Source organism: Sphaeramia orbicularis, chromosome 15, assembly GCF_902148855.1.
Source record: "Sphaeramia orbicularis chromosome 15, fSphaOr1.1, whole genome shotgun sequence".
Taxonomy (NCBI): Eukaryota; Metazoa; Chordata; class Actinopteri; order Kurtiformes; family Apogonidae; genus Sphaeramia; species Sphaeramia orbicularis.
The window spans coordinates 11698556-11719428 of record NC_043971.1 but is presented as its reverse complement, the minus strand read 5'-3'; the positions used below and the strand labels follow the sequence as shown (position 1 = coordinate 11719428).

The 20873-nt window shown below is 36.9% G+C and overlaps 1 protein-coding gene across 1 annotated transcript; it reads left to right on the top strand.

Annotated features, from left to right (window-relative positions):
- Nucleotides 1–250: 250 nt before the first annotated feature.
- Nucleotides 251–19827, top strand: LOC115434299 (placenta-specific protein 9-like). The gene is made up of 3 exons (XM_030156165.1): nt 251–514; nt 18883–18974; nt 19454–19827. Exons 1-3 carry the CDS (start codon nt 451–453, stop codon nt 19598–19600), a joined length of 303 nt encoding a protein of 100 aa, XP_030012025.1. The 5' UTR covers nt 251–450; the 3' UTR covers nt 19601–19827.
- The last annotated feature ends 1046 nt before the right edge of the window (nt 19828–20873 follow it).

Below are 20873 nucleotides of genomic sequence, written 5' to 3'. Positions count from 1 at the left end.
CATGCCGTTCTGAACAATTACAAAAACAGATCATGCTTTATTAATTCCACCGTAAACATGACATTTTGGATATTCCAGCGATCATAAATGCAACATAAAACTCCTACCACACATAAGTAAAACCAGATTTCCCTTCCTTTAAAAGCCAGCCCGTCTGTGACCATACACCGAGATCTGAGTCCCCTCCCCACTACATCCCTCCCACCCGTTCCCAAATACTGAGCTTTTTGTTCTGCATCTAATGTTTTCATTAGGAAACTGTGCGCAACCAAGTCAAGGAGAGAAGGATTAGCGAGTAAGAGAGCGAACACAGGGCAAAGAGAGTGGAAGGAGGAGTTGTGGAGGGAAGGGGATACTTTAGTTTCCAGTTTGGGTCTAACTACGAGGGGATTTTCATTCTGAATCACAGGTTTTTGTCATCAGCTGTTAAACCAGGTTTCCCTCTTCACCATGACCAACCCCTGCACCTCCAGCTTTGGACTTCTCCTCCTGCTGATTGGCTACACGGCGGCAGGTAAGGGATGTGGTTGAGTGGGGTTTGTAGGAAGGAGGGGGCAGGTCAGAAGCAGGAAACACAAAACTGGAAAATCAACTGAGCAGACTGGAAGATTTAGTGATTTAAGGATTCAGATAAGACAACATATGGTTCATTTTGTGGGATTTGAGTAAGTGCTGTTTATGATCATCTGAAAAATGTTGTATTTACAAAGAGATGTGTGCTTATCTTTTAACCCTTAAAGATCTAGAACTATTTTTGTGGCAACTTCCAAATGCTTTTTGCTCTCTTCATCTAACCTTTCCTGCGTGATTAACCAGTATTTATTATTTTTATCAAAGAAAATCAACCATTTTCTCATATTTTACTTAGACTATGCAAACATTCATAAAAACTCTGTGTAAATTCATATGATATTAAGTCAGAACAGAGAAAACTGAAGCAAAGTTACTTTTCCAGCAAACTATCATTGACTCAACATAAAAACAAGTGTCGACAGCCACCATCATATGCTGCTGTACTACCATTTCCCAGTTGAGGATCAATCTGGTGAATCAATCAGTCAGGGTGAATTGAGAGAAAACTGAAGAAAAAGTGCCTTAATATTGTATTAACTGAACATAATAAGCATCTAAAACTACTGTCATTTATTAAACTACATGGGTTTTGCTGGTGAATCAATGTTTTCATGTTCACTACGGAGCCTCTGAATATCCAAATGGGTCATATCTGATGTCGATAAAAAGCTGAGAAACTACATTTTACCTCAAATATTTACATGTATTGATAGGATTAGTGATTCAGAAGTTATTAGACATTTTTGATCAGAAGACAGTTTTGGTCACCAGCCGCCGTTTAGGTTTTTGAGGGTTAAAAATGAGTTCATTGTTGGTTGTTGCAACACATTTTACAGATTTCTTTACAATGCATGTGTTGCTTTTGGCTGGATGAAGAGTCACGAGGCAGAGCTGCGAATATATGTGGACATAGCACATACATGTGAGTTTGAGTTTGGCGTTCATCCGCACATCTGTTACTAATTTCACTGAAGCGCTGTGGCTACACCTAATCTAATATACTGTCAGAATGGCCTCCAAAAACAGCTCTCCCCCTCATCCATTCTGTTCAGCCGCCTGTCTCCTACCAGGGTTTGCAGCTTTGTTTACCAGCGTTACTAAAATCAAGTGGAAATTCACAAAAATGTGGGCCAGTCCTCCCGAGCCAAATCTGTGAGTGACGGCCTCAAGTGTGAATTACAGTGACTTCATACAGCAAGAATGGCCAACTGCAGGCACCACACAGCAAAATGAACACACAATACCCCAAGTTTTTCATCTAACATGATTTATATCAGATTTAAAATACGTTTCTTGGTGTAAGGATTAGAAAATAGGAAAGAAATGGGTGGAATATGGCACACTGGTGTAAAAATAATCAATACCATGTGTATGTGGTTCCTGGAAACTAACCCTATAATGCCAAATGTATCATATTTGATGCATGAGTTTTGAAACCCTCTACATGATCAGTGTGATATTTTTTTTTCTTGAAAAACCTGATGTACTGTATACAATTAGATACAAGCAATACACAGATAATCCACTGGGGGGAGGAATTTGTTCACCAGAGGCCTTTCCAGTGACACTACAAGATTGTCATTAATGTAGACTGATCTCATGAAATCGCATTGTATGTGACGCCAGTTTATTGCATTTGGCATGGTATATGTACGCATTTTCATCCTTTCGTGTGCTATGTATGTCATGTCAATATATTAGCCACTAATCTCTGATTGTGCTAACCGCTAACCCTAACTCCTAGCCCTAACCGCTAACCCTAAACCTAACCCCCAACCCAAACCGCTAATTGTGTTAGCCGCTAATTGCGCTTATGCCGTGTTATTTTATGTGGCATAAATGTACACGCTGAAAGCTTGTAATGCGTACAGATAACACACCAATTAAAAGTGGCGAGTTATCTGTGCGCAATTCATGATATCACATTGCATTAGTGAGGAAGGAGGGAGAACTTTGCCAATTTTGAAAAGGAATTACCAATTTGTTAGACATATTTGTGTAATATTATCTTTTTGTTTGTTCAAAAACAATAATATTTGAGCATTGAGACCCGATGTGTCAAATATGATACTAAACAAACACATACATGGAAATGGATATTTGAAAAAAAAAAAGTTTTTGGTTGGTTGTTCAGAAGGACCAATAAAGGCTCCAGTTTCAAACAACTGGAATTTTCTGTCAATGATTTAATGGTTCAGGCTTTACAGGGTTAAAATGGAAATGATGGTGGTGGAGGGAAAACTAAAAAAGTATGCTTTCTCACACTGAAAATTGAAGTGGAAAAACCTTACAACAGGTGAAACAGGGTGTTAACTTTACTTTTAAGCCACTGTCCCTGCAGAGGTGAATACACTGTTAGTTATGTGAGATGAAACTGAAGTTGAGGTTTTTATTGTCCTGTCTACAAGGATATAAGGGATGTACTGTTTAATAAAATGTCCTCTACTTTAAGTTGATGTCTTTTGGCTGTGTGACCATGACAAATTTCACTTTTGCTTCAAGAAAGGAAGAAATGTTTTGTAGCAGATTCTATTTGACAACCATGGGAGAGATGGTACAATGTTGTGACAGGTTAATAAAATAACCTGTAATCACAATGAAATGAGTCAATTTATCCATCAAATGTACTTTAGCATCAAAGTTCTGCTGTCAGTTTAAAAGCAGGAAAATAATTTCATTCATTTTTAGCAGCAAAATAAAATTAGAGCAACACCATTTTTGGATCTGTGTCCACTTTTATCAATAGAGATGCATGTCATCAGACATGAAGTTTGAGAAGTGATGGATGTAGATGCTCATTTTAATGTTTATTTAATGATATATTTTGCTGGAAAAGTCACTTTTTTCTTCGCTTCTCTCAAATTTGATCTAAAATCCTGCCAATTTTCTCTGAGCTTTTATGAACATCTACATGATCAGTGAAGTAAACATAGGAAAATACCTGATTTTGGCTGAAAAATGCAAAAGACAGAGGATAATATGAAAACAAATGGTGATAAATCACTTGAGAACGGTCAATTAATTTGGAAGTTGCCACAAAAACAGTTTCAGTCTCTTAACACCTCAGTTTATATACAAGTATATTAAAATAAAAAATAATAATTTGTGCTTTTACTTTCAAGCAGATGCTAAATTAAGTAAAGATTGTTAATTTGACTATAACACATAAAATAGATAGATTACTATTGACCAGTATGTCTGCTGAGTATGATACAAATCCCAAAATGAAAAAGTATAAAACTCACATTTCAGGAGATGGTTTTATTGATGCCATAAAAATATTGTCTGTGTCCTGACTAGGTACATATTGAATATTCCCAAACCCAACATGAGATCATGAAATCACGTAAATATACACACCACTTTTAATTGGCATGTTATCTCTACACATCATAAGCTTTACGCGTGTATGTTCATGCCGCGTCAAATACCACGCACTGAAGGTTAGGGTTAGCGGTTATGGATATGTGAACCAGAGATCTTGGCGTCAATTGACACGTGATCACATGGCATTGAATAACACGTGAAAGGATGAAAATGCGTATGTATAGCACGCCAAATGCCATAAGAACTGGCATGACACTAAGGGTGTGTACTGGCAAGAATCTGGCAATACGATACAAATCCCAATACTAGGATCACAATATGATATATCACGATATATCATGATACTGTTAAGAAGACAATTTTTTGTTTGTTTCTTTTTTTAAAATGATTATTTCCTTGAAGAATTGAATTACACCAGAAATATGCACAAATACTAAACACATTTTTATTTGATCACAACAGGATCTAATGCTATATCACAAAACGGTCATGTTTTCAAACTTAAATTATATTTTACAGACATCACAGTTTAAGATCCTGTTCAAATGTTCATATTCTATTAGTTCAGAACTAACATCAGAACATTATTTTAGTTCAATCCCAACAAAGGAACTAACATTATTTAATAAAAGAGTGTTAAATAACACTTAATAAAATATAAACAAAAAACAAAAATGAACCTCTGCAATATCTGCATTTGAATAAATACCTAAAAATATTGATACTGTACTTTTTTAATATTGATACAGGACAGTGAAATGAAATATTGTGATATATTGCAGAACTGATATTTTCTTACACCCCTACATGACACACAAGACAATTTCATGAGATCAGAATCCCAAAACCCATACTGGGGGAGTACATTCACTGGCTGATACCGTGATGGAAATAGTCTGATGCTAATTTGCAGCAGTCGACGTTAAGTATTGCCAAAGGTCAGCAGACAACTGGAAGAAATTGCATGAATAAACATCATTTTAACTTCCTTGTTTTTCCTCAGAGAGTAGACTTGTAAAATCATCTGAATTGTCAGGGGATGTAATGATTCTGTGATGTACTATAATGTGATGTAAGGTTGTTGTTTTTTGCCAGTGTTTTTGTATGCAACTGAGCTATTGTGATGAAGTAATTTCCCTTGTGGATCAATAAAGTTTGTCTAAGTCCATTACACAGTATATATTCAGGATTTAAATGCATGGAAATGGTGCAGTGAATGTTGTAGGTGTGAAGTGGGGTTACATCCACTGGGTTTTTCCATGAGTTTACATTCCGTCCAGGCAGTGACTGCTTTGTGTGAACATTGTTGTTATGAAGTAACATCTGACCTGCGCTGACTTCTTAATTTTGCAGTCCACTGAATTCTTCTGCAGATACTCCTGACAGCACAGAACTGGGGCTAGAAATGCATATGCACTAACACACTATCACTGACCTTTGCCCTCGGGTGGAGTCAGTGAGTTAGATCATTGTATCTGTGTTTGCTTTTCCTGCTGTGTGTTTCCTCGGAGCGTGTGAGTGTGGTTTCTGTGTGATTTGTCAACCTCCTCGAGCAGTCCTGACAGTGAAAAAAAAAATCCTTCATATGAGCTGAAGTAAAACGAAAGCCAACATAAACAGGAACAAATGCCTTCTCTCTGTTTGGAAACACAGCCTGGTGCGACTCGAACATCTCAGCCAGTCGGCTATGTCGCAGCCGCCACATTAATCGTATGTGTAGTGCATTTCATACAACGCAGACACTTCATCCTTCCCAGAACAGCTCGGTGGGTGAGGCATTCATCATCAACATCGATCGGCGTGTAGCTCTCCGTTGCAGGTCTTAAAGAGCAGGCTGTGTTGTGTACACACTGATCACACAAACACACTCTGACACAAAGAGTGAGGCGCAGCTGTGGTTTGGGGGAGATTTGAAGGAATGAGCAGTGCTTTCATTTTAGCTGAAGAATGCAGCAGAAAAACACAAAAACTACCGCTCTGATAACTTCCAACACACTCAGCAGGATACGCGTGACTTCCATTGTACTTTACTACAAAAGTAACATACACGTCATGTCAAGACTTCTCAAAACGCTGCTGTTTAGTACTGTTTATACATCTGTAACTGAATTGTGTTTTTCACCCCTTACTGCTTGCATTTATTTCCAATTAAATATATATAAATAAATGATTTGTGCCATTACTGTCAAGAACTGAATTAACCCATAAAGACACACAGCTATTTTCGTGGCAGTTCCCAAATGAATTTTTCATTAATTCTTTAAATGGAAGCGATTAATTACCCTGAGGTATTTTGGTTCAGATTGTTTGTTTGTTTTTTTGATTGATAACACTCTAGCAGCAAACCTATTGGTTGAATTCATACCAAATTGGGCTTATAGATTGCCAGTGACCCAGAATAGATCTCATTACATTTTGAGAAAAGTAGGTCAAAGTAAAAAAATTTTATCAATTAAAACAATTTTATCCCCACATATTTACTTATAATGGGCGAAATTTCAACCGTCTGTAGCAGCAAAACAACTGGTTGAATTTATACCAAATTGGGTTTATAGATTGCCAGTGACCCAGAATACATGTGATAACAACTTGGGAAAAGTAGGTCAAAGTTCAAATCTTTTACAAATTTTTCAAATCTATTTTTCCTTCCCATTTACTTATAATGGGCGAAATTTCAAATATCTATCAAAACATCAATTTTGTCTCAATTTACTTCACACTTGCCACATATAGAGGCAATTGATATGCTGACATCAGCACACGCATAGACATGATGACATCAGCTGGATCTATGCCAAAATAAGCTACAATATGTGGACGGGGCGGGGTTTGTTGTGCCTGGTACCACTTGTTATCATTTATTTTAATATTATTCTTTGTATTTTGCATTTTTAAGTGAAAATTACACATTTTCCTCAATTTAATTTATTGATCATGTAAATGTTCATAAAATCTCAGGACAAAGTTGACGGTTACTACATCAAAAATGGAGAAAACTGAAGAAAAGGTGACTTTTTCATTAAAATACATCATTAACTGAATATAAACCAAGTGTCTCCATCCACTGTCACTGATCCAACTCCATGGGTTTTACTGGTGAATCAATGTCGTAGAACATGACTGTGTTACCATGGTAACTACAGAGCCTCTGAACATCCAAAAGGGTCATATCTGACGACCATGAAAAAATGACAAACTGCATTTTACACCAATTATTTACATGTATTAGAGGATTAGTGGATCAACAGTTATTTAACATAATTTATATCAGTAAATTATTTTGATCGGTGGATGTTTGGGTTTTTATGGGTTAAGATTTAGGGTTAGGTTTAGATTTAATGTTAGGTTTAGGGTTAGTTTTAGGGTTAGTGGTTATGGATATGTAAACCGAAGATCTTGGCGTAACTGACCCACAATCAAATTGCATTGAATAACACACGAAAGGATGAAAATGCGTACATATAGCACGCCAATTGCTATAAGAACTGGCCTGACATATAACACAATTTCATAAGATCATGAAACAGATGCCAAGAAAAACTTGATATAAGCACATAGGAACCTTGCTGAAGTGTGTAAAGATCTAAAAAGAAAGACTAAACATGTACTCAATTATACTTCAACCATACAAATATGCCTAAGTTTAAAATCCTGGCTTTTGTATCACTGTCATCCTCCAAATTTACCTCCTGTCCCTTGAGGTAAAAGTAGAAAAATACTGGAAAATAAGCAGCAAATTACAGTTGAATTGTGTGGATCCAAAGATTTGCACTCGCATTCACTGGCAGCCGTTTTTGGGACAAATTACCGGTAGATTATATGTATCAGTGTTTTCCAGAGGCATGAAATAGCAACTGCAATCAATCTTCACATCTGATTTTACCTGCATATTCAAGTTAACAACTCGTATTCATGTCTTTAACAGACTGTGCATAATTCATCCGTCACTGTCAGAGTCAGACAGGTGGGCTTTGCCAAGTCTTCATCCACCCGAGTGAGTTCAGAAAACTCTCAATCACAGGAGGTCACACCGGGGCAAACATCTGCTTTGTCCACTCGCTGAGAAAAATCTGATGAAGACTCTCACTCCACCTTCCATCCATCCATTCGTTCATCGCTCTTTCTTGGCCTGTTTCCTCTATGTTCTGCACTTGGCACCCCTCGGGCCCGTGTAATGGAGCTTGTAAAATGTTTCCATGGGATATCGTTGTAAAATCAAGGCATCCTGATGCAGAGACACGGCTGTACAGTGTGCAGAATAAGATACTGGAATAGTTCTTGGCTTTCTCTGCTGGCACAGCTGTTACTACTAAAGGAGGAAAAGGTTTTAAGAGTGAGGGCTACACTAAATGGGTTGTTAAGATGGATGCATTTACAGCACAGAAAAATCATGCATCTAACTTTGTATGTCAGCAAAAGCAAGGGTGGAAAAAAAATCATCCACCTATTCTTAACCCTTAAAGACCTAGAACTATTTTTTGGCGACTTCCAAATGAATTTAACCTTTCCTAAGAAATGTATCACTATATTTTATAAAATTATCCTCTGCATTTTTATTTTTTAATAGACCACAGGTATTTTCTGATGTGTAATTTATTGTTTATCTACGTTTTCATAAAGGGACAAAGTAAATAAAAAGGTTATTCTATTAAAACAAAGAAAAATGGAGGAAAAAGGGACTTTTTCTGCAAACTATATCAACTCACAAGTTAAATGTTTAGGTGGTTAAAATTATGTTTATTCATGCAACTTTTTGCAGTTGTCTGTTGACCTTTGGCACAATCTGACCCCCTTAACTCTTTCGGTGCCAGACAGTTAAGGGGCTAATAAGCCTTAAAAGTGCCACAGAATTTGGCCGTTTTTCAGTATTTCGCGTCGTTTTTAAAATATTTGAAGAATCCTGCAGGAAACCGCTCGGTAACATCTGACCGATTGCTGATTAGATTCAAAACGCACCGGACGCAGCCGATTCATTATTGATCGTAATTTGCATAATTTATAATGATAATAATAATAATAATAATGATCTTTATTTATATAGCACTTTTCATACATTAAAAACTGTAGCACAAAGTGCTTTACATATCAGTTTAAAAATCAGTACCGCCCCCAACCCACACCCACCCACTCACCCACACACACACACACACACACACCCACTCACCCACACACACACACCCACACACACACACACACACACACACATATACATGCAAACCCACAAGCTCACACATACTTAAGAAGACTGACTGAGCACGGGTAGACCAGAACAAAAATGTACAAGTAAAAGTAAAACATCAATTTAGGAGGCGCTGTCTCAGGGAGCCATCCGCACCAGGAGGCAGCCGCCGACCCCGGCGACCAGGCACCAGCAACACAGCCCCGCATCCTAACTAGTGGGAGAGGGCCAACTGGGACCCCCACCCACCAGAAAGGAGCGGACCCCAGTGAGAGAAGGCGCCACAGCCCCCGGAGTCCACAGCCGCCCCCCGGCATGGAGGGCTCCCTCTGATGAAACACTGGAGAATAAGAAACATTAAAAAGATATAAAAATATTATTCGGTCGCATGACCTCAAATTCCCGTCTGATTGGTCTCAAAAGGGGGACACAGAAAGAACGTCATCGAAATGTGAGAAAGAAATGGGGGTGGATGGTTTGTTTGTACACAAATAAGTTCTCCAAAGCCGATCTGATCGGCCCGTGGCACTTTACAGGTTGTATTTGTAAAGCCGATTTAATCGGCCCATGGCACTGACAGAGTTAAAGACTAGAACTATTTTTTGGCAACTTCCAAATGAATTTAACCTTTCCTAAGAAATTTATCACTATTTTTTATAATATTATCCTCAGCATTTTTTTTACTTTTAATGGACCACAGGTATTTTCCTATGTGTAATTTACACTTTATCTACATGTTCATAAAGGGTCAGAGTAAATACAATGGCTATTCTATCAAAACAGAGAAAAACTGAAGAAAAAGTGACTTTTTTGCAAAATTTATCATCAACTCACGTGTTAAGAGTTTAGATGGTTAAAAAGATGTTTATTCATGCAACTTTTTGCATTTGTGTGCTGACCTTTTGGCACTATCAGACCCCCTTAAAAGAGTAGAACTATTTTTGGGGTGACTTCCAAATGAAATAACCATTGTCATGTGATTGCCCACCATTTATTAAAATATTATCCTTTGTCTTTTGCATTTTTTCAGTGAAAACCAAGTATCTTTCTGTATTGCATTCACTGATCATGTAGAAGTTCGTAACAGCTCAGAGTACATTCAAAGATAATTATATCAGAACAGAGAAAACTGAAGAAAAAGTGACTTTTTCAGCAAAGATGTCAATAACTGAACATAAAACAAGCGTTTCCATCCACTGTCATTGATCAAACTCCATGGGTTTTACAGGTGAATCGATGTTGCAGAAGAAGCCTTTTAATTTCTCTTGAATAGCACCATAATTTCAACATATTTCAAAATTTTTCAATTTTCAACCAAATAATAACATAAGTGTTCTTCTTAACATAGCTTTTTGAAAGTTACCAAAGACTTTCCTACAAAATGTGTGTTGGATGGTTTAGCGTTAGCAGCCATATTGAACATGAAATTAAAAAAAAAAAAAAAAAAACTGTCCACTGGGTGTAGTGAGTTAATAATCCACCGGGGGGCAGAAAACATGTATCAGGTCATATACATGGTCTCAGAACCTGGTGTAGCAAATATGATACAAATGGTCTTATAGGGTTAACAGTGATTCTTAATGCAATAGGTCACAAACGCATGCGGTGTCCAAAAATGTTTTTTTCCATTGCTGTATGAAAGCCGACTTTAATATAAAAGAAGAAAAGAAATGTAAGATTAACAATGAAGAACAGGTCTTTAGAACAGGGGTGTCAAATTCATTTTAGTTCAGGGGCCACATTCAGCCCAAAGTGATGCCAAGTGGACCAGACCAATAAAATAGTAGACATAATAACCTATAAATAATTGTTCTCTGTTTTACTGTGACAGTTAAATTACTTAATGAAAATGGGAATAACTTGAACAACCAGAATAACCTGAAATATCTTTTTTTTTTTTTTTTTAAAAGGGGGAAAAAAGTGCAGTTTCACCAATATTATGTCACAGGTTATTTTTAATGCAATTTACAGGTCACAATCAACCTACAAATGCAGAAAACATTTGTAACATGCATGCATTTCTTATTAAAATTGCACTTACGTTTCTTACAAAATTTCAGGTTTCTCATTTGGTCAGGTTATTCACGTTTTACTGTGACAGGATTTGTAAATGTAAATAATTTCATGATGCAATTTTACTTTCTTCACATTAGACCAAGGAGAAAATTTCGAGTTATTATGTTTTTATTTTTATTATGTTATTATTTTACTTGATATCACCTTGAGTTGCATGTGGATCCTGAATGTCCTTGACTGCTAATTACTTCCACCAGGAGGTATTGGGATCACTTTGCTTTGTGTGTGTGCGTGTGTTTGTTTGTTTGTTAGCAAGATATAAAAAGTTATGGATGGATTTTCATGGAATTTTCAGGAAATGTTGATACTGGAACAAGGAAGAAATGATTAAATTTTGGTGGTGATGGGGGGGGGGGGGATCTGTCTTGGTGGAGGTCTGTGCTCTCCGAGTGCTTTTCTTGTATTTTCAGCGTAGCTACTTTTTGCACGGCTGAAATTCATCCTGTGGGCTGGATTAGATCATTTGGTGGACCAGTTTTGGCCTTATATTTGACACCCCTGCTTTAGAAGAACATTCCTAACAACCGTTTCTGTGCAAAACTAAGTGAAACTCAAATAATTATGGTCAATAAAAAAGAAGATTACAGTCATGGCGAAAAGTTGAAAAGGCTGGTAAATTTATAAATAAAACGCATATCATCATCTCTCATTGTAAAAAAATCTACAAAGAAAAGCAAAGAGCGAAGTTACACACTGAATTATTGAGATGGATGATACTTGCAGCATGAATCCATCACGTAACAATTCCTAAACCTCTACTTTACAGATGAGAAAATGGAGCGAAAGGATGAAAAAATAACTGTCTATTCATGAACAGAAAGAAATAAACCTGAACAAAGCCTGAGTCTGTGTTTATCTGACAGCAGGCGGAAATTTCCTAAGCTCGCACATGTGTGGTTTTATTCTGAATAAGGAGAAGAAACAAGTCCATGAAAGCCTGGTTTCTCTGTCGCACTGACCGGAGGAGTGTCTACATCAGATATTAAACCCAACGCAGTGTAATAAACTCAGAAACTCTATAAATAGTTGAGGATTAGCCGCGGGGCTTTCACATTTGGAAAGACATCAAGGTGTTTCATCTCATGGAAAACACCCAAAATAATCAACTTGGGGGGGATTTGAAGTGTGTTTGCCAAGAATGGGTGAGAAATGAGCTTCTCAGTTTTATTTTCTGTGAGAAAAGGTGAAAGTACAGCCCTGTTTTGTCATTGGCGAGCTGCCATCGCATGAGAGGAATGAACAACTCTGAGCTCATATTGACAAAACCTGCTGCCTCGTGTCATTAACGTTCAATAACAGCACATGTTGTCAGGCATCCATCATCCCCACACACTCCAAATATTGCATCTGAATAACAGCTACACCACAGATGAACCCAACGGAGTAAATGAATGAGACGCTACCTCATTTATTAAGTTTAACTGCTATCAGTGGTAGCTTGGCCTGCAGCCAGTAAGAACGTGGAAAAAAAAAAAAAAAGAAAGAAAGAAAGAGGCACGGTTCTACAAAAGCATCCAGACTTTCCTCTTTAAATAATCCAGCTTCAAAGAGAAACAGATAATTAGAAACATAACTGTGAGGAGGAAACGTCTGGAACAATACATGTGGCCCTGCTGGAGTTAATTCACACCCAGGGCATTAATAAAAATAATTTAAAAATGAAATCAAAATAAAAATAATATGCTTTTATTCAGTGGGTTGGCTGTAACATAAAGTCACATTTAAACACTTGTGTTATGTATAAAGTAACAGATTCAAAGAAACAGAAAAAGTAAAAGATTGTACTATATTTGTCAATCTGGACGGTTTATGCAGCTTTATATCTTTGATGTCGGGCAGAAACCTCGTAAGTCCATTTTTGATCCTTTTTTTTTGGTCATATGACAATTCTATTGGTCAGTTTTCACGGTGGCCTTATGGTTTTAGAAATATTCAACCCCTAAAAACCCAAACATCCACAATTAAACAAATTTATCTACGGTTGTAAAATCTTTAGCTGATACCTGTTGATCCATTAATCCTATCAATACATGTAAATAATTGATGTAAAATGCAGTTTGTCATCTTTTCATAGTCATCAGATATGTCCCATTTGGACTTTCAGAGGCACCATAGTTACCATGGAAACACTGTCATCTTCTACAACACTGAGTTACCAGTAACTGTACTTTTACTTATTGTTGGATCTTTATTTCTATTCTCTTTCATTTATTTTTTATTTATTTATATTTTTTCTATATATGTTTAACTTATTTATTCTTGTAGTTTTTATGTCTTCTTCTTCTTAGTTTATGGTTATGGATGGAATGTCTGATGTTTTGTATATTCTTGTTATATTCAATTGTATGGTTGAATAATAAATAAATTCTTGAATGAAAAAAAAAGTAAAACCCATGGAGTTTTACAAACGGCAGTAGATGGAGACACTTGTTTTATATTCAGTTGATAATATATTTTGATGAAAAAGTCCCTTTTTCTTCCATTTTCTCTCTTTTTGACATGTTAACTCTTAACTTCACCGTACTGGCAGGACATTTACGATTGGCTTCACACAAACGTTTGCTTTTTTGAAGAATTTTCTTTAATGGACATTACTTATGGACATGTACTGGACAATGTCTAAGATGGCTTTTTAATAAATAATATCATCATTCTGGGTAAATATTACATACACAAACAAACATTTGAAGATGAAACCCACATTTTCCAGTTTCCATAATGAGTTTCTGCTCTACATGACAAACAACAACAACATACAACAAACCCTAGCCCCCCACTTCATTTTATTTGATGATAATTGTTTTTTTTTTCTCTCCAAAATGTGCAGTCTTCATGCAGCTAAAATTTGCTTAGAGGTCTTATTTATGTCTTTGTGCATAAGAAATCAATATAAGTGAATCCCCAAAGGAACATTGTGTTGGTAAATGCCAGTTATGCAAATTTACAGGATTTCAGTTCTGTTGCAACATGTTGATGGTCATATGAACTATGTTTTCAGGTCAAAAATGTCCAATTTCCTCTCAATTCATGCTATATTTTCATGTCACAAATGGCCAAGTTATATTTTAACTGAATTTACCTGAAAAAAAAAAATTGTATTCTTTTAGATTCCCCAGTTTTTCTTGCAAGATAATATACTATGTATCACATGTTTTATTTTTACAGGTTGTAATATGGAGTATGGTGCTGATCCATCCTGCTTATGTTACGCTGATACATACATTAAGAATGTCACATGTCACTTTTTAAATCAACAGTTTTCTAATAATAAGCATTTTTTTATATAAAGAAATAACAATTCTATATTGTTATTTACTCTTTAGTATGATGATAAACTATACAATAAATAATTCTGATACTATTTTTTGCACAGGGATCATTAGTGTAAACGGTGACATGGCTGCCGAGCATCAGTATGATGGGATCTGTAACAACCATGTCACATCCGTCCACTGCCACATTTTGTTTTTGTTAAGCTGTTATTGTTTTAGATCCACAACACTAACATTTATGAATAAGAGGAGAATTAGCAATAGTAAGTATATAAGTTTATTCCTAATAAAGTACTGGTACTGACCAGATCATCATGGGTAATGTCACGTCCGTCCACCAGCAAAAGTTTTCACATACACGTGCTATTCCAAATCCAATATTTCTGAAAATATAGCTTCTACTGTCAAATAATATCAGTAGTCTGTGCACAAATGTATTAGCATTATTTCAACACAGTTCTATGCATTTCTTACAACTTTTTTTTTTTTTTGGGGGGGGGGGGGGGGGGGGGGGGGGGCAAAAATGGCCTCTCATTTGACCCCAAAGTAAATGTCATCCGGATGGTTGTTGATATCTATGTATTTACTCATGTTTGCATCCGTGCCTTTATATGTTCTTTAATACGGATGCCAAGATGTTTGTATAGTTGGATATTGTCAATAAAAAAATAAAAAAATAAGAAAAACTTTACCTCCATCCGCTTATCCGGGTCCGGGTCGCGGGGGCAGCAGCCTCAGCACAGACAGTCCGACCCCCGCCCGCTTCCATCAGCTCTTCCGGGGGGGATTCCGAGGCGTTCCCAGGCCAGACAAGAGCTCTAATCCCCCCCCTGGATCAGAACCCGAGGTCTCCTCCTGGACGGACATGCGATTTGAATCTCGGGACGATGTGAGTCACGCATGCGTAAAAGCGTTTATCTCAGTCGGCCATCTTTTACGTCTCACTACGGCAACCCCGCTAGGACAAATCACTGTTGTACGAGTCAAATTATGTCAAAGGAGTGATATTTTGTTGAACCCCCTTTTATTAGTTTTTGGTACATTTATTTGTGTATTTGGACCCTAATAGTTTAAAAAATTTAAATTTGAATGCTCCAGGTGCTGCAAAGCTATCTTTATATTCATTCCGGCAAAACTGAGTGGATTTCTACAACCCATTTCAATTCCTTCTTAACCATTTCATGCATGAATTATGAGAACCTTAGTCAAGATTTTTTTTCCCCCTAGTATTTTTATTCCTCTTTAGGCATGAAAAAAACATTTTTTTAAATTAACCTATTTTTCATGGAGTTAAAAAAAAAAAAGTCCACTCATTTGGACACCATGTGTTTAAGTTTTGAAGCAAAGAAACATGTATTTAAAGCTCATCATCAGAAAGTGATATACTGTGTGACAACTATGAAATAAAAACATTTTTCTTGCAGCTAATCTGATGTTTTCTCACATTTTAACATACTCTGATACTAGTTATTAAGATAAGATAAGATAAGATAAGATAAGCTATTCCTTTATTAATCCCACAATGGGGAAATTCACAGTGTTGTCAGCAGCAAACATACACATAAACATACACATACACATAAAACAAACAGTCATATAAATTTGAATAAAAAAGAGTTTAAGAGGTGTTTAAAAGGAGAGTGCAAATACGGTTTGATATGAATGTAGTGCAAAGGGTTATAAATATAAAATATATATATATAAATATGGATTTGAATATATACAGATTTGGATTACTCACTTCATGGAGATAAAATGCAAAAAAAATACTTTTTGTGTAAGAAAACTGTTAATTACAGTCTAATAACAATTAGTAATTGATTTACACTCAAACATGTTACTGGGTCAAAACACAGTAATGTCCCATCAGAGAGCAAACTTTAATTGATTGCCATTCCAACATTTATTTCAATATAAAGTAGCTTCTTGTTATGGGTAATCCCTTATGGTCCAACTAAAGCAAAAATTAATTTAAAAGTAAAAATGTGGGTCATTTAGCGACACTAATCTGTCAAACTGTCTCTAAAAACGTCCCGTCAGAGAGATTTCGAATACTGTGTTTTGACCCTACTGCAGATCAGGTTTTTCAAGAACAGGAAAGCATCCACTGTGTTGGTTGATATGCAAATAAAACAACAAAACCCATGAATATAGAAGAGAACAGCTGTAGAATAGCTGTCCACTGTATTGACCAGTATGCATGAAAGGGTTAATTTGTTACGTCTATAACTAGTTACGTCACAACATTTGCAAATATAAAGTCAAGACTTCCGGTGAACCTTTATCCGAGTACGACATAACTGTTTGTCAGCTGCAGCGGTTGTAGTAAAAACTGAAAATGTGTCCAAAACTTTGAGCCGATTACCCAAAATGTTCAGTTGTTGGTTGTATTAACGAACACAAGTGGCTGAACAGGACAGAGCGCACATTCAACAACCTAGAGGGGGTGGGATCATTTGCATTTAAAGGGCCAGCGCTTTAAACGACCTTTCTCACTCAGAAATAGGGTTGAAGACGGACTTGTGAAGTTGAATTAATGCAGAATTCAGACCCAAGCAGAGCATTTACAGTTAATGTACACCACAGGGAAATGTGTTAAAATGCATAATTCCATTTTAAAAAGCAAAATATTTCTCCTTTAGAGTACAGAGACTTTAACTTCAAGGAGTATCTTTCCAGCGATTAGTGATTTCGAGAGTCAATTTCAATGCCTTCTTCTTTCACAGATGACAGCCTATCCAGCTGACAAATGTTGTGGTCTAAATCTGGGGGAAACTGAACAGTGGAGGGTATGATTTGTCCTAACGAAGTTACCATAGCGACTTGTAAAAGATGGCAGACAGAGATAAATATACTGACAGTCAATAGAAACTTTGAGGAAGAAATGTATGCATATGCTATGGTCATGAGCTTTGGGTCATGACTGAAAGGACAAGATCCCGGATACAAGCAGGCGAAATGAGTTTCCTCTGTCGGGTGGTTGGGCGCACCCTTAGAGATAGGGTGAAGAGCTCAGTCTCCAGGGAGAAGCTTGGAATAGAGCCGCTGCTCCTCCACATCCAGAGGGGCCAGCTGAGGTGGCTCAGGCATCTGTTTCGGATGACTCCTGGACGCCTCCCTGGGGAGGTGTTCCGGGCATGTCCCACCGGGAGGAGGCCTCAGAGAAGACCTAGGTCACGTTGGAGAGACTATGTCTCTCGGCTGGCCTGGGAACGCCTTGGGGTCCCCTGGAAGAGCTGGAGGAGGTGTCTGGGGAGAGGGAAGTCTGGGCATCCCTGTTAAGACTGTTGCCCCCGCGACCCGGCCCCAGATAAGTGGTGGATAATGGATGGATGGATGGATGGATGGATGGATATTTCTACTTGTAGGGGGGTTGTATTTATTCATTGGATTTATTGATGACTTAGTGCTCGGGCAGTTGACATAATGATGAGTTGTCATGTTGTCACGGTTCATTGCACATGGGTTGGTCTCTTTGTAAAAGTGGACCAAATACACATTGAGCAACACTCAGTGGGTATCTGCACAATTTGAGGATTGGTTTTGAAGGCCTATATAAAGGCCCAAAAAAGGCCACCATTGTTAGTCCAGTGAACAGCATCATGCCACGTCTATCACCTGAACAACGTCTCCGGGCACTGGGTATGGTAGAGGCCGGATTGAGCTACAGTCATATAGCCAGGCCTATGTATGGGCTGTTCCCAACCTACAATCACAAACCTGGTTGAACGCCACAACACCACAGGCTCTGCTGACCATAGACCGAGTCCAGGGCGAGAGAGAGTGACAACTCCCGACCAGGACCGCTACTGTTGTGACTTTGTGTTTGGCAGGTGCCATTTTCTTTTGTTAAGTTTTTTGTTTTGAAATTATTCTTGAAACTTTAGATTTTTGTTTCTGTATGCCAATATCCTAAACAAATGATTCATATGAAAAATTCCAGTTTAGGGTTTCAAAATAAAAATTATGTTGAAAAATATGGTCTCAAAGTTTTCATTGACTGTGAATCTTGTGACTGTGTACTTCTATGCATGCGCGACTCACATTGTCCCGAGACTCAAATCATCCCTTGACACCTTCGTGGTCACGTATTACGTCAGGACCTCTTTTGCGCATGTGGGGCACTTCAGGGTTGCATTCAGTTCACACTCAAAATTGACAGAAGTCGCATTTAATGTGTAATATGAACGAGCACACCAAAAAATCTGAATTGTGCATTAAGACCTGCTGTCTGAACATAGCCAAAGAGCCGTGGGTTGTCATGTCAGATGGGGAGCAAATTGGCAGGCTAAGTGCTTTGCTCAAGGGCACATTAGCCAACAATTCCTCTATTGGTCCAGGAAATGGAACCAACAACCCTTCGGCCAAATGCCAAAAGCTACTGCATGTTACTCCGTCTTAAAGAACATATCACATACTTTCTTCTCATTGTAGTTGTGTTTCTTTTGTTTTCAGGGCCTGATCCTGACCTGCGACTTCGCACGGTGCGTTCAAGTGCCTGTCAGGAACACACAAACCTCCACAACCGCCTGGATGTCGTGGAAAAGGTGTTCACATTCAGCCTACAGTCTGTGGTTTGAAATCATCAAGATTCTGGATGTTTTTCCTTTTCCCTGCTGGTGGTTTCAGCTTCATTATTAAACGGCAGCTTTCTCCACATCTGAGTCTGCCAAAAAAAAAAAAAAGAAAGATAGAAAAAAAAAAACCCTAAAATTTTTCTTTCAAGGAGGATGTCGACAAAGACATGGCTCACCGCCACATCCAATCTCACTTACTGAGCAGAAAACCTCCATGATTTATTTTTCCAAAAAAACATGCTGATGAGTACTTTAAGTCTTCACATTCACCTCGTGTGACAAACCCAACTTATTTTGAACTTACCTTACCAGCTCTTCTGGGCGACTGTATTATTCATATGAATAAGTGTTTGTATTATTCATGAGTGATGATTCTATTATTCATACTACAACTTATTAATGTATTATTCATTTGTCAGCCACACAAATATGTCTCCTGTCTTCTGCAGAAAGTGGAGGACACAGTTGAAAAGCTGGAGGTTGAGCTGGCGACTCTTCTGGATGTTATTGAAGACCCTCAGTGGAGCCCCCTGTTGGACCACATGGGGACGCCTGCAGAGGACATCCTGGAGGACCCAGACCACCAGACCCCGTAGTGAACAAAGGGACTCTTAAAACCTGGATTTGAAGCTTTAAATATCTATTTTTACATGATTTAATCACACACTTTAAAATGTTTATATCATAAATGAGACGTGTCCTCCTGAGACCCTGGAAAGTAACAGTTTTGGCCATTTTACATTCACTGTAAAAAAAAAAAAAAAAAACATAAAGTAAATGGTTTTATTCTGGTAGCAGGGGTGCCGAAAATACTGTAAAATAATGGAAAATAACCATCTCATAAAAATACGGTAATTTTCCATAATTAAAATACAGTTTTTTTGCCCTAACTTTACATGAGATTTTGCATATTTTTTGACTTTTTAATGTCTAATAAAGAATATTTTCATGTATTAAAACAATCAAATTACCCATAAATATATATATATATAAATAATTTTCAATGAGACTAAGTTGTACAATCCACTGGTAAAAACTGTATTTGGACAGTTTATCAGTGCTTATACATGTTATACATTCACAAAAATACATTTATTCAACATTTTTTGTTTTGAAAAAAACCTGAATTAAACAAGATATTTGTCAATTAACAAACAAGTCTTGTTAAACTTACAGAACAAGTACTTATTTTATGGTTAATTGTTGGTAATTTTATCTTGTTTTATTTTTTTATTTTTTTTTTTACAGTATTAAACTTTAAATTAACAGTTTAATCTCATAAATAGAAAAGAAATATTTGTGAAATTATGATAAATTTGCAAATGTATTTTAACTGTATTTTTCTGTGAAAAAAGAAAACATTTCTTTTAAAAAATGCAAATTTTATGGTTATTCACAGTTACAGTTTTTTTCGTGTTATTTTACATTTGACATGTAAAATCACAGTCTATTTTTGTCATTTCATTGTTATTTTCCTGCATCTTAAAAATACAGGAAAAATCTGTAAAATAAACGGTGAAAATTCTGTTAAATTACAGATTTTTTTACAGTGTTGAATATTTGCCTTGATTGGAAACAGCATGATACAACAGTTTTTCCAGATACATTTTTACATTTTTTTAATAATGGGATGTCTTTTGCAGTGGACATTTTTTGAAGTAAAGCTGTGAAACTCTTGTCCCCTACAGTGGATGAAAATGCATTCCCGGGTCTCAGGAGGATATCACCATTATCTTGTCCAAGATCTGGCCCTTGATTCTTCATTTGCACAAGTACACAAGTGGTTTACTCGAGTACAAGCACAAGTACTTGCATAAAAACTGTGGTTAAAGTAAAAGTACTGCTGAAATATTGTTACTCGAAAGTGAA